Raw genomic sequence first — 25,913 nt, 5'->3', positions numbered from 1 at the left:
TACTCAGGAAGACCAAAGATATGTAAAGTAGCTGAATAACAAATGAAGGAAAAGCGTTAAATACATAATTATAGTTAACCTCTAGAAGCAGGATTTCATTACAATGCCGGCGCTTACACAAACAGGATGTCAGGATTAGACTACAATAAATGTTTTTGCATATTATTCCCCCACAGCCTAAAAAAATATCTAAATGTTGAAAGATAAAATATATATAGGCTATGTAAACTGATTTACATTATTTCCATCACTTTTCAAATTACTCTCCTCTAATGGATAAAAACTCCAATTGAAATCTCATCCATGGCACAATTATTAGACATTTCTCAAGTAAATTACAGACTAAAGGTAAATATAGCTCTTGAACTTTTTGGAAGTGTTGTCATTTTCAAAGAAAGGTATCTTGATTGAGAGCATGAGGTAATATTTATGTGAAAAAGTCAATTTTTGTATTTCACTGCAGCTGAATGCCTCTAAGAGTAATGAACTCTTATGAAATGATTGAATGAGCGAGATAAACTCAAGTCAAAGGACACATTATTGTTAAAGCTAACCTATGCACAAGTGTCAACAAGCTATTCACTCTGTCTCTGTCTGTTATAATACATGGAAATAGAGTGTTTCACATCGTAGCAGTTGGCATGTTTTGCTACATTTCACATGTAAATTCTGCCTCAACAGTTAAACTGTCTGTGTCGTCAAACAGGTATGAATATGTCACATTGGTTTGCGTTATTTTGAATAAATATCAAAATTGCTGCGCAAACAACCTGAAGCTAAGCAATTTCGTAAGCCTGGACTGTTGATTTTCTATTTGCCTAGTTAATCATGTGTATTTAAGGTAACCCTCAAATGAATAATGCTTCATCTATAGCACGACTAATTATTGACTCCTCAGGTCACATTTATATAAAAGTAAAGTGCTGAAAGACCTGCTTAAGTAAATAATATTATCAGCAGAATGTACTCAAAGTAGGCAAAGCAAAAGTACGACAGTACGAAAGTAGCAGAAAAACGACCCTGTGAGCAATATATTGTATATTACATTATACAATTATAATACTGATGCATAAAGTTGATTTGTTCTACTACAGGTGGAGCTATACTTAAACTTCTCTAAAGACAGTTAGCAGTTAAGTGGTTCACAACTTAAGGGTTGCGCCCCTTCAGGGGGTCACCATAAATCTGAGGGGTTGGGTGATATTTAAAAAGGGAGAAGAAAGACGACAAAGTACTCAAACGCAAAGCAAATGTTCATAGGACAATATTAAGGGACCCGAACTAGACTCTTTTTCTTGGAAAGAGGTCAAAAGTTTATATTTGAACCTTATCATGTGTTTATTATGTGAAATCTTTAGAGAACGTACAAATATCTAATAATTGTAGTGCAGTAACATTTCCCTCTCAATCGCAGTGGATTCACTAAATCCCAAGATTCTCTCTGGGTTCAGAACAAGATTTGTCCGATTGTTTCGCCTCAATTTATTTGCACATTTTTAGCACAGTTTGCACATTTTGTTAAGCTTCCTCTTCAGTAGTTAATAATGGTCAGGTCCATATGCTTTTGTAAGGATTTATGTTGTGGAGTTGTCCTGAACACAGCAATTTAAAAAGAGTCTCTGCAGACACCGACACAAAATAGGTCAGAACAGAAATGGGGGAATTACTTTGTAGGACATCGTTTTATAGGAAAGTCTCATCCGTGTCTTTAGATAAGATACAGTACATGGACACACCACTGCTCTTGTTTCAGGTAATTAGAGATGTTAAATAGTTTTGTAGACATCCTGTTAACCCCCTGCCTCCCGAGACTGTAATGTGAGTGTCTTTACACCTCAAATAAGGATTCCCCTACTGGCTGTCAGGATGCCCCCCCTTCTACCAGGCTTTACATCTGCATGAGAGCACATGGCTACACGCCTTAAATGTAAACACATGACCCAACGGCACACCACATCTGCTTCTGACGTTTGCCTGTCTCCCACACTCCAGACACCTCGAGACACAGCGTCCCCCTGCAACCGCCGTGATGCAGACATCCTTCTGTAGCTATAGAAACAACACTGAGCAGTCGGGGTGTGTGGTAGGTGGCCAGGCGGCCTGCGGTCGGCTGCATGGCTGGCTGGTTGGCGCGTTGTCTTGCTGGCTAATCACCACAGCCCTGGTGTGATGTCTGTTGCCATCGCGCTCTTCACTTCAGCCAAAGAGGAGCTGAGTATTTCTGCGTCTATAGGCTGATTCCCGCCCGGCCAACCCCCACGGTCCCCAAGCCAAACCTACACAAACACAGTGCCAGCCAATCTCAACCCAACTCAGACAAACTCTGTCTCAATCCAAAGCCAAACGAGCGTAACTGTGTGCAGCCAAGCCCACCACACTCCACCCTGCCCCAACCCAACATCTGATATTTAATCCCCGAGACATCTTTTAAACAACACTCTCCCACACAGCAAAACAGTGGAAGAAATCATCATAATTGTAGGTGGCAGGATCACCCTGTGGGTAGAGGGGGCGTCTCGTATCTCAAAGGTCAAACATTTTATCGTATCGACAACTGATCCGTCTGTCAGAATCTGAACCACAGAGAGTTGCTGTAACTGCGGATAAGCGCGGTAGCTCGGAGCCAAAACCACAAATCACAAATATATCCAAGAATAAAAAGAAGTGTGAAAGACAATAATCCAAAACCAAATAACTAGAGAATGACAGATACGTTAAGTCTTTGAGCAGAGGGGAAAACTCAGTAGCCAAACCTTCTATGTGATGCAATTTTTCAGTTTTTATTTGAAGTTTTGTTGGACAGAGTCTTGAGTGTTGAACCGGCCAACAAAACACTCAAGAAAGCAAAAGCAATCTGAGTCAGAGTCACCTTAATCTCTCACTACAGCCAATATAATTTGTGTCCGAGACACGCAGGTACCAACAAGTGTCGACATACAACAGGGCCTCGCATGGCTGTATAGCAGAGACAGTAGACTATACATGTCAGGCTGAATGATACATTATATTCAAACAAGAAAAACAGGGAGGATGAGGGGAAAACGGCTGCTGAATCTCTGATCTTCTTTTCTTGTCAGCGAGACATGCAGGAAAGGAAACAAAGCAGAGAAAGGAAATAGTGACGAAGACCAGTGTCAAAAGGAAAAAGGAGAGGAAGATGTTAAAAAGGAAGTGAGGATAAATACATGTAGAAGATAGTGAAGTAGACACACTACATCCAAACCTCAGATTTTACATCTACGCTAAACTAAATCTAAGCACCTGGTTAGTATTTTCATTGGCCTGTTGATGTGTTGCTGCTGTCCACTTTACATATTTTTCCGTCTCTGCCATCGACAGATATTAAAATGTATGAATGAAGCACTGTGAGCTTCTGGAAGGCAAAAAGCCTGTTAGCATCACTATCACTTATTAATTCAATTTAACATCTAATTCGGTATGCTACGAGGAATTTTCAGTCCGTTTGGACATAGACTAAGCATCCTGAGGATACATTTAGCCTAAAATAAGTTAAAGCACCAGAGGATGTAAGTTACTTGAAAGTTTTTAGGTCTCATTTTGTTACTTTGGCCTTATGTATTTTACTTCTCATACTAATTTTCATTTGGTTTATCACTATCAGTATAATCCTACATCCTATTTTTTTACATTCTGTGTGCATTAGTTACTCAATGTTTACTGTTTAACTGTCTCTTGTTGTCTTACTACACCGACAAGAAAATGACTTAAATGTATTATGTCAACAGGTTCCACATAATTGAAGTAGGTTAGTTGAAAGCAATAATATTAAGTTGAACCTAATCTTTTATTTTATTTAAACTTAATATTATTGCTTTCAACAAACCTAATACACTTAGGCCCTATGTGTTATCTGTTAACATTATATATAGTTTGTCAACCACCTGAAAAGCACTTTGAATTTAGCTAAAAAATCAGTGTTCAATTGATTGGTGGATAAAAGTTAACTTGTGTTTGGGTTCAAACATGTTTATTTCTGTGATAGAAGAAGTTAGCAACACTTTAGCTCTGTAGGAGTACATATTCTTGTATTAGCAAGAAACAACAACATCCCATTATTACATAGGTGTCTGCCAGAATCATTTAGGTCAAAATTCACACAGTCAGCACACACAGCATCTTTAACAATCTTTTAGAGTATTTATGTTTACCTGGTGAATGTTGGTCCAATATTAGCTCTCTTTGTAGCTATGTTTTGTCTTTTGTAGCTAAGTGTTTCTTTAACTGCTAAATGTTCCACTATGTTCATGTGTTATCCCCTAATACTTTTACTGCTTTGTGCTGAACAAATAGTTAAGTTCAAAGTGTGGACACAGAACATAGTTTACGAGGTAAGAGCCAAGTAAATATTTAAGCTAATAATTTTGCGCTAACATGTTAGCTTAACAACTTTATTAAGTTAGGTCTGTGTGTCTTTTTTGAAGTTCTTTTGCTTTTTAGTGCCAAAAATGGGTTGACGCAGCTTTAAACAAGCAACATCATAAGTGTCAACAATGAAACCAGCTTTATTTACATTCTGTACACATCCCTGTAACCTAGCGGATTGAATGTAACAAGTCCAGAAATGTTCCTCTGTGATTGTTGAGGTAATTCTGCATAATGTACGATCTGACCTAATAAAGTAGAAAGAAGCAATACAAGTTATGATATGTTATAATTACTACAAGAGGTTGCCGTTTTCCTTTGACTTTGGATGTTTCTATATTTCGACAGTTGACGGAGCAGTCTGGGTATTCAGGGAGAGTATTACGGGAGGAAGCGGTGCATGGTGCCAATAGGAATAGGAAGAGGGAGTTCCTCCAGAGATAGACAGAACAGACTGTTAACACATACACACTGAGCTCTATATAGACTGACACCGTTCCACACATACCTCCGTCTGACTGACTGACTGCTCCACTCTCTAGCCACGCTCCTCTCCCCTTCTCCCCCATACTCCATCTTGCCAACTCACACTTCTCTCCTTCACTCCCTGCCGTCTGCATGCTTGGCATCTCGGGTTTCCCTTACTCATGATCTTCTTCTTCTTCTTGTTCTTGTTCTTGTTCTTCTTGTTCCTCTTCCTCTTCTTCTTCTTCCTCTTCCTCTTCCTCCTCTTCTTCTTCTTCTTCTTCTTCTTCTTCTTCTTCTTCTTCTTCTTCTTCTTCTTCTTCTTCTTCTTCTTCTTCTTCTTCTTCTCCTCTCTCTATTACAGACTTGGCACAGGGATGCAAATAAGTCAAATATATCTCTCACATTCTTCTCTGCAGTCCCTCATCCTCTATCTATCTCTCTCCACATTTAAGCTTTTGTGACCGCTTCGTCTCTGTGCAGAAGAGTCGACCTGCAGCTCATTAAATGCTCACTTTTTTCATGTTCCCCCCGCTCGGCCACATGTTGAGTGTTTTTGTGTGATCCATTATGCAGAGTAATAATCTTTGGTGGTTCATTAGCGACAAAACTATTGTGAGAGTGAACACAAAACATATTCAAGTGGTAATCATTCTGAGTGCGTAGGACAAAATCATAAGCACAAAGTACATTTTAAAAGGGACCCCCCAAAATAAAAAACTCATATTTTCCTCTTATTGTTAGTGATGCTTGTGAATCTTGATTGTTTTAGTGTGAGGTGCCAAACGTTGAATTTTAGCTGTAGAAATGTGTGTCCTCTCCAATATAATGGAAATAGATAGTGCTTCGCTTGTGCTGCTGAAAGCGCAAAAAAACCTCAAAACTCTTTATTTCGATCTAGTTACTCAAGAAAAAGCTACATCCCATGTTATGAGCATGGCAAAACAGACAAAGTATTTGGATACTGCTAGCCCACCTAAGTTACTAAAGAGGCCTTTCATGCTTTTCCCTTTCCTGTTATGTGTTATATAGATTTGTGTGCATGTCAACTGTCTTGAAAGGCTAAACTCAAAAGTTTACACCAGAGAGAGTATTTATTGATAACCACGGTTCATTATTCAGCCACTTCTTGCTCTGACTGTATGCAGATAGAGCTTCTGGGGGGCTGACCTCCCCGAAATTCAAATGAGCCTGAAATGTCCCCTGTGACCTCCTGTAGCCTAATAACAAGCTAATGGAAAGAGCTCTGCCGCCCCTCTTTCTTTCCTCTATGCATTTGTTTCCCTTTTCAGGAACCCTGTGCTCTCTCCTCCCCCTCAACCTTCCCTTCTTCAGCCCCCTCTCTTTCTATCTTTCTTTCTCGTGGTCCTCCCCCATTTCTTCCATGGCCTCATCCTCCCCTCTTTCCTTCCATTTCTGTCCTCTCTCCTCGCTGGCACAGGAGCGTGTTAATCCCATTACACATGTGTGAATACCAGCTGGAGGAGAGCGGGACAGAGAGACGAGAGAAGGGGGAGGAGAGGGGGAGGCAGAGGGGCAGAAGGGAACAGAGAGTGTTTGTGTCCGAGTGGGACTGACTGCATACTCTACTGCTGTGTCTGCGAGATGCAAAATCCCCTTATGCAATGACGGTAACATAATGTATTGCATTATAATTATGTAATGAGATGTAATGTAGGAGGACTTTGGTTTTCAGTTCCAGTAATATGGAGGAGAACTTCATCATGCTTTCATCTTATTGGAGACTTTTGTAAGAATCTGTAGGTAGAATTTAATTCCGCATATTTTTTAACCAAAAGGAAAGTAGCCTGTCTGCATGGTAACATAAGTACACTTACTAAAGTACTGTACTTTATTACAACATTTAGTAGTTTACCTGCGTATATCCATTTTTAGTGACTTTATACTTCTATTTCCTAATATCCTAGAGAAATATTGTACTTTTAATCCACAGCATTTATTTTATACTCATTAAAACACAGAAATGCACTCCTTCATAAAAAGCCAAAATATGTAAAGTATTGTTATAGTAATAATAATTTAATAATATTGTACATGATATTGGGGCATTGCAATGGAGAGTAATTTCTGATAGCCATCAAGCTCACATTCAAGTGTTGGTTATTAATGTTTTTATACTTGATACTTATTCATAGTTCATATTCACACATGTATTTTGTGCCTCAACTGGGCTTTCGTGAAAGCTTTCAAAAAGGTCCCTTTCCACCCTCCGTCTGAAACCAGAACCCAGTCTGCTTTGATTGGTTAGCTGGCGGGCTCTGTTGTGATTGGTGCTTGGAAAAGTCCCAATCCTTATCCTATCACGTACAATGTGTTGGAGCGCTAGCCAATAGAAGCATAGTGATGTCACTATGTCGCGGGAGTAAAAAAAGAAGTCCAATGGAGGCGTTTCAGGCAGGAGGGCGGCAGGTGTGTGGGATTTTAGCCCTTGCACACCATTAACATGCACACAAAAACTCATTACAGGTAAGGGAAAACCGCAAAACGCATAATCCTATTCCTCTGGGAAATGTGGTGTGAGAAGAAATATATATTGGTACAAAATAGATATGTCTTGAAATTATAATACAGTACATGAGTAACACTTTGAGGAGGTAAAATACAATTTTAGTCACACAATAGAAGCACTTTTTTCAGCATAATTTGGACTGAATGTTCTGCTACTCTGACACTGTTCAAGTGTCACTTTTCAAACCATTTTATAAACATTTCCCGTGATCGGGTGCTTGTGTTGGTACTGACATGACCCAGCCCCTCTTTGTGATTCAGGGCCGGTCGCTGGGATGTCGGGGAGGCGATGAGGACGGCAGCTAGACAGTTGAGACAGGCCCAATGTGGCTCCTGAAGAGTTCAAGCGCCAAGAAAATAAACAAGCCTTTTGATCACAAAGGGCCCATTCACTCACTTTCTTTCTTTCACTCCCTCTCTCCCCCTCCCCCTCTACTGATCCTGTGTACTTTCTCCTTAGCTCTCCTCTCCTGACCTCTATTTTTCCCTTATTTTAAAAACCTCTCCATGTGTCTCTTCCCTCCGTTTTCCATCTTATCTGCAAATCCAAGGCCTTGAGTGAAAAACAAGAGCAGCACAGAGACAGACAGACAGACAGACATCATCTGACCAGCCAGCAGAAGACAGACAGAAACACAGACAAGGGCCTCCTTATTCCACAAACACACGGTCATGGTGCAGAGCGGAGGAACATGGAAAATGTCTTCATCACTCCATGTTTAGCACAGAGCACCAGCAGGCAGAAACGTTCCCCTCTGGCCACTCAAACTATTCTGCTGTCACAAACACATGAGTTGCACTGTGTGTGAGAGAGAGTGTGTTTTCTTATGCATACAGATGGGCTGGTGTGAAAAAGCCTCTCCCATTACAGTTTTGTTGTGGAGACTGCTCTCACTCTGGGTGTGGCGCATTTACCATTTGCCCCCTCAGGCTTATTTTCCATTTTAAAAATCTGCCAGATTTCCTCAATAGAAAACACTTACCTGTAGAAAAAACAAAGACATGAGCGCAGCTCTGTTTGGGGCTGTTCTAGTGGTGCCAAACGTAAACAAAAACGCCGTACCTTTACACTTCATTCCATTAAGGAGGCATTTTTATGCTTTATTTATACATAAAGATACATGCTAAATACATTTTTCACCACACACTGAACATTTGATGGTCAAAAATATAGTATCTGCGAAATATAAAGTTGACTTCTGACTTTAAAACCACTGAAACGATGTGTTGGCTTTATATTATTATATAACTGTGTGGTTCTTTACCCAAACTAAAATATGGCATTGTTGTGAAATGTTTTAATTTACTCAAGATCTTTAAACTCTACATCATCCTTAGTAACTGACTGGGGCTGTAATTAATGATGATTTTAATTATTGATTAATCTGCAGACTATTATCTAGATTGATGGGTAATGGTTTGTTCTAAAACATGTCAGAAAATAGTGAAACATATTCATCCAAGTGCCTTGAAATCCAAGGGGGTGTCTTTAAATGTCTTGTTTTGTCAGTCCAAAAACCCAAAGATCTTCACTTTATTATCATATGAAACAGAGCAAGGCGTCCATCTCCACCTGAAAGGCTGGCGACTTTCTAATATGTGTTGTTACAAAACTAATGACAACTCGATTATCAAAATAGATGAAGGTAAGTTTACTAAATATTCCATTATATATATATTTTTTTCATAAAACACTAAAACTGGGTCAAAACAACCAATTGATATTAGTTACAGTAAGTCATTTGTGTCAGTGCTATATTGTCCCTATATGACGTGCAACAGCAGTGAAACCAAATAAGAGCGTCACGTTTTCAATTCTCCTCGTTCATTAATCCCTCGATTCTTGTATTTCTTCACTATTTACCAATCAGTGGTGATTGATGGCTCCTGTGTACTGATGATCATTACCACCTCAGTAATGAACTGAAGGTGACTCTGGTCGTCAATTAGTCCCAATCACCCCACCGATTCACACGCATGCAGCCCTCAGGTCTCCTGCTGGGCTTTTGTTGTTGTGGCTTTCACATGCAGCCTGCAAAGTGTCTGCACCCCCCAACCTGCAGACACTCTGCTCCGCTCCCTCGGTTTCATCAACAAACTATTACTTCCAGTTTTAAGCCAGTGAGGACACAGCTCCATTTAAAGTTGTTGTGAGTGGAGTGAAGACATTTTCCTCCACACTCATCACACTTCAGAGTCTTGTTGTGAAACATAAGGCTTAGTATTAGGAGTGACATTTCTCCAGATCTGTGTTTGGTTGTATTTTGAATATAACACCTTTCAAAAAATATATATATTAAAACAAATCCCACAAAAAAGCTAAGGAATAAACACTGACCCATATCCTATGCACAAGATATATCAGAATATAAATTATTATTTACAAAAACAAGATATTTGTTTCATTAGGCCTACACATGTCCCTCATTTGTTTTGCCTTCAATGGGGAACAAATGGCTTTATCATATCTATAGAGCTAATATTATTAAATATTACTCTAAATGACTATTTAAAGTTTACCTGTTTCAAACTAGTCTTACATATATTATAATTTGGCACCAACACATGTTACCACCAGCCATCTGGTTAGGCAGATCTTCTATTTTCCAAAATCCGGTGTAACATTAACTTTTATGGCTAAAATGTAGCAAAGAGTCAGGAAAACAATGGCTGTTTAATAAGAAGATTTGCATATGATTCTGAAGGATTAAAATAGTTGAAACCAGTTTTAGGAATTACACTTTTGTTGGCTTAAAAATGAGAAAAAAACGAATTTGCATTATGTCAATATTCACTTTTGATGTTCTTATGGACCTATGTTTATATGCAACGTTCTTGGTCCAAACAGTATGAGTAAAGTTGAAACAAACAAGTAGTTTCTGATGTCGTCATGCTGATAGAATAGATAGATAGAATCGGAGGATGAAACCCTCTTTATTTGTCACATACATGCACACAGCAGAGCACACACAGTGAAATTAGTCCTCTGCATTTAACCATCCTAGTACTAGGAGCAGTGGGCAGCTATCGTGCAGCGCCCGGGGAGCAATGGGGAGGGGGGATTGGAGGTGTCCGGTGCCTTGCTCAAGGGCACCACAGCAGGGCCTAGGAGGTGAACTGGGACCTCTCCAAGTAGCAGTCCACTTTCCAAGTCTGTTCGGGGACTTGAACCGGCGACCCTACGATTCCCAGTCCAAGCCCCTACTGACTGAGCAGACCGGACAAAACATGATCGTTCACACTTCACTTTCTCAGAGTGTGTGTCCTGACGTGTCCTCAGGTGGAGCAAAAGGTCAGCAGCAGAGCAGAGAGGAAGAAAAGCAACAACTTCACAAATGCAGAGCTGAAACAATGAGTCAGTGGACCAAAGTTTAACTGAATAACTTTGTCAGTTGGCATATATTTTATTTGTGGACACTGCTTCCAGTCTTTATGCTAAGCTTAGCTGACCAGCTGCTAGCAATTTAAAAGACATACTGAAATGTACAACTATTATTTTATTGTATAATCAACGCTTCAATCAATCTTTAACAAAAGTGCATACACAAACACACATCAAAAGACACAAATATAGATTACTGAAAGGCCTAGAGTGTCAGAGGCCCGCCTGGCCTTCATCTACAAAACGTCTCTCAAAGAGACAAAAAAAAAGACTACAAGGACTCACAGCACTTTGAAAAGAGACAAAACAGCCACCAAAAGACACAAAAAGAACATAAAGAGAGACAAACAAAGTAGCTCAAAGAGAACAAAACGACTACAGAGACACAATTATGACCACAAAAAGAGACGAAGCAGTTAAAAGTGTCCAAAATAATACAAAAAGATGCATTACAATGATTGACATGAGACAACTACAAAGAGATCCAAATAACAACACAAAGAAGCAAAACAACTACAAAGAGACACAAATTAACTACAAATAGACAAAAAGCAACTACAGAGATGAAAAAAAAACGCCTACGAAAAGACACAAAACACTACAAAGAGAAGCGATACAGCTACAAAGACGCAAAAAAACTACAAACAGACACAAAATTAAAACAAAGGAGGAGAGTTGTTGGGCCTCTTGCATGCCCAGGGGTCTGTTGTCTCATAATGTGGTCATGACATGCTTGTGTGGTGAAGTGTAAGCCGAGCCTCTTATGGAGGCGAACAGGAGGAGAGCTCAGGTGCAGAGAGGAGGAAGTGAGGATGGCCAAGAGAAGGAAGAACATGAGGAGGATGAGAAAGCAGGAGTAGGCGAAAAATATAGTAGGACCTGAAGTTACAAAAATGAGGAGGATGAAGGATCCACACAGAGCGGAGGAAGAGGAGGAGTGTGATGTATGGAGGCCAGGAGCTCACAGGAGCGATGTGACAGCAGAACGAAGAGATGTTTTCTATTGTATGGTTATGCTGCCTCTGTGTGTGTGATTATGACAATGTGACAATCACATGAAATGCTTCACCCACGGCTGGCCTTCACCTCCCACACACTGCCACTCAAAGTAATGAGCAGAGGAGGGAGGGAGGAAGAGGAGGAAATAGTGGGATGACTGATTGGGTAAGAAAGAAGAAGAAAAGGCTCTTCCTTGATCCACACACTTATTCTTCCCCACTTCATTTCCTCTCACTGCACTCTTCAGCTCAGCCCGCTCCTCGTTCTCCAGTTTAAGCTCTTGAGTAATTACTGCTACTTTCTTTCAACCCCCCCCTCTCGGCTGCCTCCTCACAGCTGATGTAAGTGCTGAAGGGCCCTTCATTAAGGAAGAAAGGCGTGTGGGAGAAAATATGTGAATGTGTGTGTGTGTGTGTGTGTGTGTGTGTGTGTGTGTGTGTGTGTGTGTGTGTGTGTGTGTGTGTGTGTGTGTGTGTGTGTGTGTGTGTGTGCCTACAATGGTAAAAAAAAAAAAAGTGCCTGACTGGCTACAGATGTCTTCTTATAATTGCAGTCTGTGTAAATCTCACCGGCCACCGTCCATTCCTGCGGGAAGACACACCTGTTGATTGGCCTTCCCTTCCTTCCCCGGGTGTAAATGATGGATGGCGGCTCGCAGTTTACCGGTAAACACGGTGCCTCTCATCACCCGCGGCGGTTACGGGTCTCCACAGCAACGCCGTCACGCGCCAACCGGGAGCGAGCGGTGCGACAAACAAACTGGAGCGGCTCGAGGCTGCAGCCCGCGACCGGTCCTCTTAAAGATCGTCTATTGAGATGATCATCACTCAATAAATACAATTACATAAACCAATCGCAGCGAATATGTTCACTTTTATGTTGTGATATTTATACAATTATTACACATTGTATGTCCTAGATTTATAAACATAACTACACGTTAATGAAAAGGATAGGGCTATATGATACTTTCTTTTGTTCCATAAACTATTGCGATTAACTAAAATATTTCATTTTTTAGACCACTTGTGAATATATTATATGACAGGTCCACATCCTAAATATTGTTACAGACCTGTAAGAACATTATTAGTAATAGCAGCCTTTTGAGGAAAATATAACGAAAAGTGAAATATACCAAATTCATAATCATTAAGTTTCTTGTTGAAAAAAATAATAATAATCACAAAAATAAACGATCAGATCGGATAATTGGGATTGATAAAACACATAATTAATGTGTAATGCGATCCAAATAAACCTGGGACAACTACATTTAACTTCAGCAAAGCAAATATACATTTCAATTGTGTTTGCACATGGGACTCAGTTAACATACAATATGCTACTATAGTTGTAATACACTTTCCTTCAAGGCCACTGGAGGACTGAAAGGGAAAGTGATTCTCCCAAAAAACATAGACGATCTTTGGCAACAAGTGGGCGTTCAGTTCCTCACCCCCTCCCTCCCTCCGTGGGTCAGCGTGGGCGGCCCCGTGTGGCAGGAGGAGAGCGAAACACGACACCCCGACAGAGGAAGGGGGGTTGTTGAGAGAACACGAAGAAGTGAGTGAGTGGAAAAAGAAAAAGTGTGCCGGAGAAAGAGAGGGGCAGAGAAAGGAGAACAGAGTTGGCTTTGCTTTTTTTTAGTTGCTTTCAGAAGCGTCGTTGTGTGGACTGTCGATGAGAATGATGATGTGGAGGAGGAATCGACCATGCGACACGGTTGCAACAAACGGGGTGAACATTTAGACTCTCCGCATTCCGCTGCTCCACACCGACCGACCGCATCACGGCTCCTACAAACTCTGCGCCATTCAGACCCCGGACACTGGATTTCCCCCCAGGCTCGGGGCAACTTTTCGCACAAGACTCCTTGTAATTAAAACTTACCCCGGCTAAAACTTTTTCAACAAAAGTCAATGTTTCGAATTAAAACGCAGAAGCGCGTGTGAAGTTGGCGGTTAGTTCTTTCAACTTAAAGCGAGCCCGTAGTGCAGACAGGTTCTCCTATAACACTTGTGAGAACAACACCGGAGGAGTGGGGTGTCACTGCTAACTTCGCTAGCTAACTTAGCTAACCGCTAGCCAAGTCTAAAGTTACGAGACGACGGGGAAAGTGTCTGAAGCAACAAGCCGAAGACGACAACAAAGATGAAAACGTCGGCAGACCCGGGTAAGTTTAAAGGCCTAGATAAGAAAACTCTGTTTAGTCTCCGCTTTTGTTCTTCGCATGAAAACAACAGCGCCTGAGTCCAGCAGCTAGTGGATAGCATGCTAACAAACTCTCCGCTCCAGGGGGAAAGTGACTGAATTATGGCGCTAGGGTGGATCCATAAAAGCCTCTTGATGTTGTTTACTTAAAAATAAAAAAGTAAAGGCTGTTCACTACCACGTCGTAGAACCAGTATATTGGATACATTCAGCCATAAATGTTATGTTAAACTTTTTCCACGCTATTTGACCTGAAACTATGCTGAGCTATTTACAGTGAGGAAAGTGGGGTTAGCATACTTTTTCGGATAAGTAGTAAGGAGTCAGGGCCAAAGTGCACCGACCCTTCACTGCAATATTGTTGCATTGTTTAGTTGATGTTTCAGTACAGGACGACTCAAATTCAATTAAGTAAAAGCTTCACTTTTAACTAGCACCACATATGTAATGCTGTGGGACTGCAACTTCATAGTACACACACTTGTGAGTCTAAAGAGAGTTCCAAAGAAAGGGTTTCAAAAGAGAAATAATTCCATTTTAAGTATGGGGATTTTTATAGTATATTGTGATTTTCTGTGTATAAAGCATATAAAATGTACTCAGTAATTCAATATTTTATTGTTAGGAAGTGACAGTAATGTTTAAGTTCCTTTATCACCAACTGGGGACCCTTCTTTATCACTGCATCCCATCCTACAGTGAAAGGTAGAAATGGAACTGAATGGTTGGATTGGGAATTCACTGTTGATAAGTCTCAGTTGTAGCCTAGGCTATCTGAGATCTTGGATAACATGCTGCCTCCAATGCTTGTGTGAGGTACTAAAATTAAATCAGGAAACGTAGTTTGTCCCTCTGTTTACGCTATTGTGTGTTTGGTATGCTTCCTGTGAGGTGCTTTGTTAGTAAACCTGCTACACATTAAATAACTGTATCCTGATGGACTGTTTGGACAGCGTAATAAAAAGCTTTAATAGGCTGCTTGAGAAATTCAAAATGATTTGAACTATTCCAAATTCTTTTCATTTTTTCAGCCTTTTTTAATGTGATTTAAATTATTATGATTTTACTTCCATAATTCATGGATTCTCCTACATTGTGTCTGTGCTCTTCATGACAGTTTAGTCAGAAGTCGTTTATGGTAATCTTGGGAAAGAGATCCAATAAACATAATGGCTGTTTAAGAGGGGAATGCCACACCACAACACAACATCATAATTAGAAACTTTTGGGTCCCTGCGCTGCTTCAGATAACTTTTTATATCTCAAAACAATTATGGGAAAATTCAAGCAGCTTTTTTTTCACAGGGAAAACTTTGTTAGATCTTCTAAAGCCACATGGGTGTGCAATAAAGTGCTTAAAAATAAGCTTAAATTACCATTTTTAGGTTTTGAAGTTCCTTATGGGTTGCATAGCTCCAAAATACTTACGAACTGAATGCCATGGCCCGTGAAACAACCATTTTTTATCACGATCAAAGTTCAAATCAGGCAGACAATTCTTGGTAGGCATTCACTAATCAAACATCTGTGATATGCACCAAATACTAATAATAAAAGATCTTAACTGTAACAGTTTGATGCATTTTTTAACAGACGAAAGTATACTGCATGTGCAAAATGAACTGTTCATATTCTGACCACCACTAAGCTTAAAGGAGCACTAACTGTTGTTGGGGTGTAGGCTAAATGAAAGTCAGCATGGTGGTACGGTCTCAGTAGTTCCTATTTTATTTTTGTGACTTCCTTTTTCATTTCTGGGGATTGAAAGATAGTGAGTCACATCCTTTAAATAAAGCTTTGTAACATTTTTTAGTGACATCAGTGTGGTTTGGCCATTTAACTTTGACTATAAGGTGCATTAAGTAGGCCCGTGCTAATACCAAATAATGCCACTGGTAAACCCTGTTCTCCACATTACGTTATGCATTGAGCTACACAGACCCTTTGTCTGTCTACTCAGTGATTGAGCCTGTTGACTACTTTATGTATGGGTCAACCTCCACTCCACCATTCCTATCAGGAAGTCAGCAGTCTGGCCCCACAAGCTCCAATTTTCCACTTGTGTTACTCCTTATATCAACACAGCGCCACATGTGAGACGTCACAGCTGTAAATGGCCAGCGATCCAGCACGCTTTGTTGCACTGTGTGTGTGTGGAGTGAAAGGAGCCATACATGAGCAATTAGCTGGTGTTAAGTCTGGTGAGGGCTGGGCTCCTGTTTATGACTGTGAGTATATTTATGTGTTTGTGAGTGTAAATGTGTGTGAGCCCATATGTCTGTCAATGTGTGGCTTTACCTGACATTGATGTGGTCACAATAAAGTGAGTGTTTGACCATTACCAGCTAGACCAAATTGCTCTTGAGGAAGACCATTTGGCTGTGGGCAGTTGAGTCAGCCCATTGTAATTACAGGAAGAACAACTAGACGTATTTATGCAGATTCAAATAGCTCTAATAACACTGGTTAGACCAAAGCTAATGAACCACAGGCTCATTTTGTCAGAAGAATGACGCTGTCCGTTTCCTTTGGGAAGAACTCTGTTGTGTTACTGTCTCAGTTTTATACTGAATTATGCTGTTGGCAGCAGCAAAGACGGCCCAATTACACTACAGGTTGAGGCCAAGCTGTTTGTCTCAGGGAAAGTTTGAGAGGAGGTGCTGGAGACTTGAGTCTACTGGGATGTGGCTGTGTGGTCTCTTCAATTCTGGACACCCTGTCTCCCTGGGATTGAGTGGATATTTGCTGTAGTGTCAGGTGGAGGCAACAGGGATCAGAACTTCCAGATAAGGTGATCCTAAATCATATGGTCTCCTTTCATAAATGGAGGACAAATAAAATAGTAACACAATGTATTTTAAATGATAGTACCTGTATTTCCTGCTGCATAAGTATAAGCAGAGTTCAGCATTGTTATTGTTAGTGTTTTTATCTCATAAAATCCTATCGTATCAACCCTATATGGCAGATAGATGATATATTTTAATATTGGTTTCATTTAGTTATTTCTGGCCCTTTGTTTTCCTAAAAAATAGTTTTTTAAAATAACTATACCTTAAATTTTCCCCAGTGCCATTAATACTCATGTGCATGCCAGTGTTGCATCTCTCTCCAGTAGATATTCATCATTACAGAATCCATTTGGGAGGAAAATGCCCAAACCAAAAAGCCCCTAAATACCAGTGTTTCTCACAGGATGTAACATTTCCCTGGTTTACTGCCATTATGTAGTTACTCTGAGGGATCAGGTCCAAGCAAAAGGTTGACCTGATCACATTCATGATTGCTACCGAGCCGAGTCCGGACAAGCAGAGCCTGGAAAAAACACAGCACAGTGACGTCAGCATTTCTCTGGTGTGTTGTCAAGTGGTGGCCTGGGTCAGGGCTGCTGTGATCATCTCTCGACGTTACAGCAGGCCTCTTTCCTGGAAGTGTGTATGTACAGCGGCTTTGGTGACCCATACAAAGCAAGAGAATAGACAACAGGTTGCACGAGCCGGGGCATGCTAGCCAAACAAACACTGGGGCCTCTGACACAGGAAAGCATGGCAATCAGCCTGAAAGGTGAGTGTTGATGGACACCCAAGCCTGCCGTTTTATTTTATGTTAGGTGGAAACATTTTTTTAAATACCCATCCGCTATCTTGTCTTTCTTCAGGTACTCGGTATACCAATATATTTTGTGATTCGTGTTAACCCATATGGCAATCTGCTATCAGGTTTGATTGTTTCAAATTCAACTATGAGGCTAGTTTATGCAACTGCATATTTCAGCTGGCACACTTTACTCTTTTTATTTTGAGAGCCTGGCCTTAAAGCACTGTGGTGGTGGTTGTTTGTTAGCAGCACGGATATAACATCATAAGCCAGCCTCTTTTAGTGTGAAACCGTTACTTTACAAACATTTGAAATGTTGTACCGCAGTTGTTACTTTTGTTGTTAAGTGTGGTCATTTATGATGTTGACAACCTAAATGAAATTTAGAGAAGAAGATGTCGCTCCCATATTTGAGAGACTGACACCATGCTAGACATTTATGTTTATATATTATGTTCTGAATTCATCTTATGGTGGCGCGACATGGCTCTTAATCTGAACCGTAATATGTAAGAATGATAAAAGTACACCTTTTTTAAAAGAATGGCATACCACAAATTGCTATGTTTCTTACACTTATGGTTTTTCTGAAACTGTATTTTTCATTCGAAATGGAAAGAAGACGCACCTGGAACCACCTTTTTTAGTCAAAAGAATATCCTCATCATCTTAAATGTCTCTGTCAGCCGTCCAGCTTGCTTCGGTATCTGTGAGTATTTATGATTGAGTGGATCTGTGTTGGCTCTGTGACCGTGGACCCCCAGCAGGGCAGATGAAAGCACAGAGCAGGTCAAGTGGAACCAACGACACGCTTCACAGAGCAGATAAGCAAGGCTTCTGCAACAGGACAGATATCTGTGAAACACCTGACAGGATACAGGGTTTCCGGCTTCAGTAATGGTCGAACACACATTTAAAAATCCCTTTGCATAAACTCTTCTTATGCCGTTTAATCAATATTACATTTAGAGGTTAAAGCTGTCCACCACTTGCCTATCAGACTCGTAACTAACCATAGTTTGTCAAAAAAATGTCGTTTTAAGTGCCCTTGGAGCTCTTTGAGGGTTTTTGAATCAAGCCAAGGCTGAGAGACAGAAAGTGGAGAGGCAGGTCTGTGCGTTGTCTGAGGCTATTTTGGCTAAAGTCCCCCTAACTGAAGAGGTGTGTTGTGTTATGGCTATCATCTGTGGTTCGTGGAGAACGAGTTGGTTGGTTTTGGAGTTGTTTATGGCTGTAGGATTGAGGTAGGCCAAAGTCTGCCGTCTACACACAGCAGAAAGGATGAAGGGACAGACTAGGTGTGGTCCTGTATGGCTCGGTATGAAGCTGGCCACACTGCTACGGTCATTGCCAGGGCTGAGAAGTTACAACCAAGTTTCTGTCAGAGCAGAACTTTCACCAAATGCCATATGTTGTAGGGAGTCTCAGCTTAGAGCTGCAGTAAGATGTAGTACGCCAGGTTATGTTCAGCCACATCTAGTTTATAAGCTACTTTACAAAGAAATGGAAGCATTGACACACACTTAAAGCCAACCATGAAATTCATTGCGATACCAGTGGAAAGTCTTCAGCTGAGTTGATTTTAGAAACCCGTTGTAAAATGATGCAAAAATAAATTGGGTATGTGTTTTCAAAAGGGACCACCTCAAGAGCCACTGATGGAGAGTGCTGCCAGCCGGGTGCAGAGAAAAAAGAGGCACAGTTAGGGGATTTTGTGGTTGTTTGGACTGAGTTGATCCAACCCAGACTTTTCCTGCCCATACACTTGTTGGCGTTGCACCTGCATTTTAGACCACACTGCTTGATTGAAAATGTGAGATGTCCAGCTTTCAGAAACACCAAGCACATGTTTTATTCATCATCTCACTAATACGAGCCTTGATACTTTTCTAAATACTTATCTCTACAAACCCCAGTTCTTATGAAAAGGCAGGGTAGGCAAAGCTACAACTTCATTGAGACCAATTATAAATGATTCAATGTGTCTCTGGTCTGTGTGTGGCATTGCTGAGCTCAATTATAAGTACTGCCCAAGATGGGGCTGACACTGATTCAGATGACAGCAGATTAATGCTGCTGTAACTTCCTTTATTGGACATGCACATGCTTAAATTAGTTTTATTGGGAAGATATTAAGAAATGCATGTGCAGGACAAAGAAACTCCAGTGTCAGTGCGGCAGCAGGTTCAAAGAAGATATTATTATTAAAGTGTCCTTTTATCCAAAGCAATTAAATCAAAAGCAGAGACACATGTGGGGCCGCCTCCTGCCAGCCTGAAAGACATATTTATTACGTATAAAACAGACAGTTTCCTCCAGCTGATTTTCAGTTATTCCTAAAGTAGCACAGAACAAGAAGATTATCAGCACCAGGAGTTTCCTTGATCTCACTCAAAAGGCACTGCTCTGTAACGTCAGTTCAAAGGCTTTTTTTCCTTCAGAGTAAAAAGAAAACCTGTCTATCTCTAGGGAGAGAAAATGGCGAGGAAAAGAAAGATGGTTTCTGCAGCGCCGTCTTTTTTTTTGTCTGATATGTTTGCTCCAGTCATTGGTCTTTTGGGAACCCTGTGGTCTTTTATGACTGTCACATCTTGTCCTGGGACTCTGGCTGTGATGCGCGTTTATGATAGATGTGACTGTGTCAGTGCTTGTACCTAAAATACATAAAGTTAGCTAAAGAGTAATTGCTTTAAAACTTTTTCACACTCCCAACCACACAAGTGCACACGCACCCTCCCTGTTTCTCACACAAGCCTTCACCTTCTCACACACTGACATTCAGACAAGCATGAAACCCCTTCTCCCCATAATAACTAATACTTCTTATTATCTGCAGCACATAGAGACCACCTGGGCAGATCATTGCTGACACGGGTCAATGAGGAAAAGATGTAAGACAGAAGACTTGAAAGACATTCAGGGGGGAGGGGTTTTTACAGGCCTCAGTATGATGACATACCAGACGCAGTCATCTGCCACATGACATTGTAAACTTACAAAACATTGTGTTTGGTTTTAATCTGATAAAACAGCAGCATAACAGCCAAACGTGGCTCTTCATTTTGGTCTCAAGAATCACCGTTTTCAGTTCAGACATGCTACTTTCTATTTTATTATTTCCCAGTTATATCTCCCACTTCCAATAGTCAAATGTAGAGGAAAAATGTTTTATATGGAAGAGAATAACTTAAAGCAGCTGCTAAACAGTAACAGGGAATGCAGGGGCTGGGCTTGTCTTGTTGGCTGCTTCAAAGGTAGGCCATAAATTACAATAATGATAAGAATGGCACCATTTCATCAGCACCACCAGTCGGCCATAAGGTTAAGATTGTTCCTTCTCCTCGTCTGTCCTTTCCTTATCACCCAGAGCACACAATCTCAGTTAATGCTCCTCATTACAACTTAAAGCGGGATTCTTCTACAAATCTTGGCAATCTTGATGCTTTAGGCGCTCATATGCTTGAATGATATGATGAATGAGCTAATTGCATCAGATGATCTGACTGAGAAAGCATGCTGAATCTTAAACCCTTGTCTGACTTTACATGTTGTATGTATTAGGTGAAAAGCCGTTTTGTTTGTTAACTCCATAAGAACTATAAATATGACCCATTTGCTCTCCCTGTTGATGGTTTGAAATCCTCCCGGCGTTATTGATGAGTCAAGTCTGTTTTTTTTGTTGAAACGTGAAAGTCAGTGAGTCCCTCAGACAGACACTCACTCATCTCGCAGCATGCACACTTTATTAGGGGCCCGGACCCCCCACATGCCATGAAAACGGGTGATGTCTGTCTTGCATTATCACACACACACACACACACACACACTCTTTTAATTTTCTCACTAAAGCTAGTGAGCGTGGTTTGCTCATTTGGGCTGCCGTCTCCCTGCGGTGACGCCATCGTGCCTCCGTCTTTAATGTTTTAACACAGGGAGCGAGCCACTCAGTCTAGAGACTGAAACATCCAGCGTTAATGCAATAGACTGAGGAATTAAGACTGCGGTGGCTCTGCCAATGAGGAAAGGCTGACTAACTCCCCCAGACATCACACATGTAGAAAGTCCCTTGCTGGTTGTTCTACATTTTCACGGACTCAGTCATCCAGGGCGAAATCCCTGTGATTGTACTACAAGTGGTACACAAACAGCAACATATACCAATGTTGACAAGTGGCTGCACAGAACCATAGAACGGAAATGCTGAGGGATATTTCTTCTATTCAGTAACAAACTTCAGCATGGTTTGTACAAAGATATACTTGTCTGGTTCATCAGCAGTGTGAGGTAAATTGGTTTTCCTCCAGTTTGAATGTCCAAGTTGATCTAATCAACAGCAATTCCCTACAAAGTGAAGGAGGCTAATCTGGCATGATAAAGAACACCTTCATTGACTGAAAGCGCACATAACTTATCATCAACTAACAGGTTTTTCCTGCAGCATTGATCTATACTTAGTGACCCACATTACACAAGTTATTATTCAGGGTCAAAAACGATTTATTTCTGTATGTAGCGCGGTGCTGTCAAAGCTTTGCCTGACCTTTTATCACCCAATGTTTAAAAAACTCCTATGTCTTTTCAAGCATTGAGATAAACACGTTATATTGGTATAAACAGAGTAAAGTTAGAAGTTAAACTTAATCTCATGCCGTTCTGTTTCTTCGTATCGTATTCATTCTAGGATCAGATGTTGATTAATCCCCCTGAGGCTCAAAGCAAACGCAATAAATACAAATTGACTTTAGCCAACAGTTTTAATCATTGCACAAATATGCATATACCTGTCTGATATTTGTCCCTGGTTACTGTTTTGGGTATGACTAAAGATTAACGACTTCATGGGAATTTAGACGCACTTGTTTTAAACGCAGAAAGGATTGACTTGTTTGATTCTGTACTTCTTGTTTTGTCACATCAGTCCCACTGGTCGTCCTACTAGTCGTAATCAACAGTGGAGTCTCTTTGTCTGTGTGGAAAATGCTTAAAGGAAAGCGGCATTCTGGGAAAGAAGGCGGGGGAGACGAGTGAAGGGGATGAAATTTGATTGGCAGGGAGTACGAGAATGAGTCACTCAACCAGATCGTGTGTGTGTGTGTGTGTGTGTGTGTGTGTGTGTGTGTGTGTGTGTGTGTGTGTGTGTGTGTGTGTGTGTGTGTGTGTGTGTGTGTGTGTGTGTGTGTGTGTGTGTGTGTGTGTGTGTGTGTGTGTGTGTGTGTGTGTGTGTGTGTGTGTGTGTGTGTGTGTGTGTGTGTGTGTGTGTGTGTGTGTGTGTGTGTGTGTGTGTGTGTGTGTGTGTGTGTGTGTGTGTGTGTGTGTGTCCTTTCACACAAGTGTTCGCATGGCCCATTCCAACAACTGAAGTTACCATCTCTTGGTTGTTGGCCTCGTCACGGTGTGTTTGCGTGCATGTGTGTGTTGGAGGAAAATGAAAGTCGTCTGGCAACTAAACCACAACACAGAAGCCAGATTTAAATGCAGATATTTATCTTCTCTGCTCTGAAGTCTCCTCTATCATTCCGTCTCTAGTCACACAAGCTTCATAACGGCCTTCATCGGTTTCTGACTACTTTTTTGGGGATTATTTTCCATGATAGCAGGTCTTAGTTCATAGAAGTTTGTCTATCAATTGGTAAAGTCAGGGTATATCTTTCAGAATCCCTTTCCTCACAATGGTGCCAGCACAGGACCCCTTATCTGACACTGTCCTTTAGTCGCCATGTAAATAACCTGTGGGAGAGGTCTTTGACAGATTAGAATCTGCTCAGAGTGAAGAGAGTTTCACTTCGCTTCATATTTCCTCTTTCTAAACATATTGGTCTTTCCCTTCCATCTCTTGCTTTATGACTTTTTCAGGAAGCATGAGACGTGTCACAAACATGCACAACTAAGGTGTCTGTGTGTGTGCGCACATGTAGGACAGTGTGTTTGTTGCTGTGCAACTGATAAACAGAATCAGCGCTGCCTCAGTGCACCTTTGCATGGAGACTATTGTCATATCTCACTTCTTCTCTCGTGTATATTTCTGTCAGTCCTCATTATAATACACACACACACACACACACACACACACACACACACACACACACACACACACACACACACACACACACACACACACACAAAATTCTGCCCTGATTCTAAGAAGCAAGAAATCTCCAGTGTGGCTGTCAGGTAGCCAGGAGCTCATTAGAGCTGAATGTTTTACAGGGTTGTCACTGTCTGAAAGGAGAGCATGCTCAGACGGGTTTCAAAGCACGTGTACATGTTCTTATTCCGCGCTGGACCTGAATCTGATAAGCTGATCTCAGGTGCTGCATATTTGGACATATATATCGTGACACATCAGGGATCATTCTGAACCATGAATATTTCCTGCTTTACTGCATTTCTTCTCCTTGGGGCGGACAGTACTTAAGTCAAACATTTTAATTAGATGGAAAGTGCAGCAGTGTAATAAGTGAGTCAAAACAAAAAAATACTTTCAAAAATCAGCTATGAGGCCCTGCTGAGTGCAACATTAGCTTCTCATATCTGAGTTTAATGAGTGAGTCTTGAATGCACACAAACAGACACGCCACCACCCAGGGCTATCTTAATCACAGCCTTGGCTGCCTCCGAGCTGCTGCACAGTACTCCAGGAAGCGACAGGTTTCTGTCTGGCAAGGTTCAGGCGTCCGCTGTGTCACAGATTAGACGACTCAGCTGTCTCAGTTGTAGCTGAGGTGGTTTATACACTTAAAGGCTTCGCTCTGCAGTTACTGCTATGGCAAACAGTCAAACTTTCTGCTTTGTCTTTTCCTGCAGACTTGAGCACACAGCAGGGCGCTCATCAACACTCATCCTAAATGCTGAGGCTCTGTTTAGTTTGGGTTGCTCACAGTCTTCGGGAAACACAGCTCAAGCTATTTGAAAGATTTATTATTGAGATGGAAAAGAACCACATGATCCATGAGACTCACTGAGCTGATATTAAGACATACAATTCAATGATGGCTACTTGAAGTGTTGGCAAGTCTTCCAACAAACTGTTACTCATCATTATCTGCACAACTGTAATCCTGAGCTAGATGTTTCATATTTGATTGATTTTGGGGCAGCTTTTGTTTTCGTCTCTCTTTAAGATCCTCCATTCACACATACCTTTGTCTTGTTTCCCTTATCTTCTGTCTGTTCTTGTAAAGCTTGTGTGTTCTACTCAGGCCTCATAGTCCTCATTCAGTGTCTTTACTCCTTCAGTTGGAAATAAACATGCAAGCACTCGTTTCAGCCAACATCTCATATCTCTAACTTTGTCTTTTTTAGCAAGACACATATTTCTGTCTTTATCTCTCCTCCTTGATTCTGACCCTGTCTGCCCCCCTTCTCTCCCAGTCTGTTTCTGTCTGACTTCCTAGAGCTTAATGTAACGGGGGGATCATGTGAGAAGCGAGGTGAGGGTTCACGCCATGCACCTGCAGAAGGCCATCCTCCTTTTCCCTTTGATCTCTGCTGAATTGTGTTTTATCAAGTCCTTCTGCCGTTTTTCTTCCACTTTTCTTCATCCTCTTCTTCTCTGTTTTTCCACCTGATGCCCTCCCAGTCCTGTCTGCTCCTCTCTGACTCCTCCCTTGCTCTAAGCCACTGGCTCCTAGGATCTAAACTCCATCCTTTGAGGGTAATTATCAGATCAACTCGATGAGGAGCAGAGGGTTTTAAAACAGTACTTTGAGGCTCAATGAGGCAGTGTTGGATTGTTTGTTGTAGACAGGTTGTTTACGCAGCAAGGTAACAATGGTAACCCAGACAACCAGGTCCATAAGTTCATAATCCTGTACTTAAAATTGTCTCTCCAGTATTTACAGATTGTTTAAAGTATACATTTTCGACAGAAGGGAATTCATGACAAAAGGATTCCATAAATTTGAGTTAAAAAACATATTTGCAATCAAATGTTTACGTTATCTTGGAACCGTTTCACATATTTTCCCACATTTGTTTTTATTTGTGTTTTTTCTTTTCTTCCTGAAAATGTGGAACTTTCTGCGTCCACGCCCAACGGCGATTCCCTTTTTCCTGCCCTGTACCCATTTATTTCCGGTCTTTCTGTGTTGTCCTGATCTCATCCCTGATAATACCCCATCCAGATTTCAGCAGGCAGCCAGCCCCGGCCATTAGCCTGGCCTGTTCCCTCTGTCCGGCGCTCTTCGTGCCCTTGAATCATTACCCTGCAGAAAGACACACTGACCTTTGCATCGCTAAATATAGTCCCACCAAAGAATAGAAGGAAGGGAGGGAAAACAAACGTGGGATAGATGGATAAATGGAACAGCATGTTAAAGAAGTTGTTGGAGAAAGCACGTAGAGT

General features: G+C 41.1%; 1 protein-coding gene across 1 annotated transcript in view; it reads left to right on the top strand.

The window, feature by feature from the left end:
• Nucleotides 1–13,257: 13,257 nt before the first annotated feature.
• erf (Ets2 repressor factor) overlaps nt 13,258–25,913 on the top strand; it is a 31,612-nt gene continuing 18,956 nt past the window's right edge. The window contains exon 1 of the mRNA XM_063899576.1: nt 13,258–13,934. Coding sequence (XP_063755646.1) covers nt 13,913–13,934 — 22 coding nt within the window. The 5' untranslated portion in view covers nt 13,258–13,912. The remainder of the gene's footprint in view (nt 13,935–25,913) is intronic.

The sequence above is a fragment of the Eleginops maclovinus genome, chromosome 13, assembly GCF_036324505.1.
Source record: "Eleginops maclovinus isolate JMC-PN-2008 ecotype Puerto Natales chromosome 13, JC_Emac_rtc_rv5, whole genome shotgun sequence".
In the NCBI taxonomy this organism is placed as follows: Eukaryota; Metazoa; Chordata; class Actinopteri; order Perciformes; family Eleginopidae; genus Eleginops; species Eleginops maclovinus.
The sequence above is the reverse complement of the archived record's forward strand: the minus strand, read 5'-3'. Positions and strand labels throughout refer to the sequence as shown.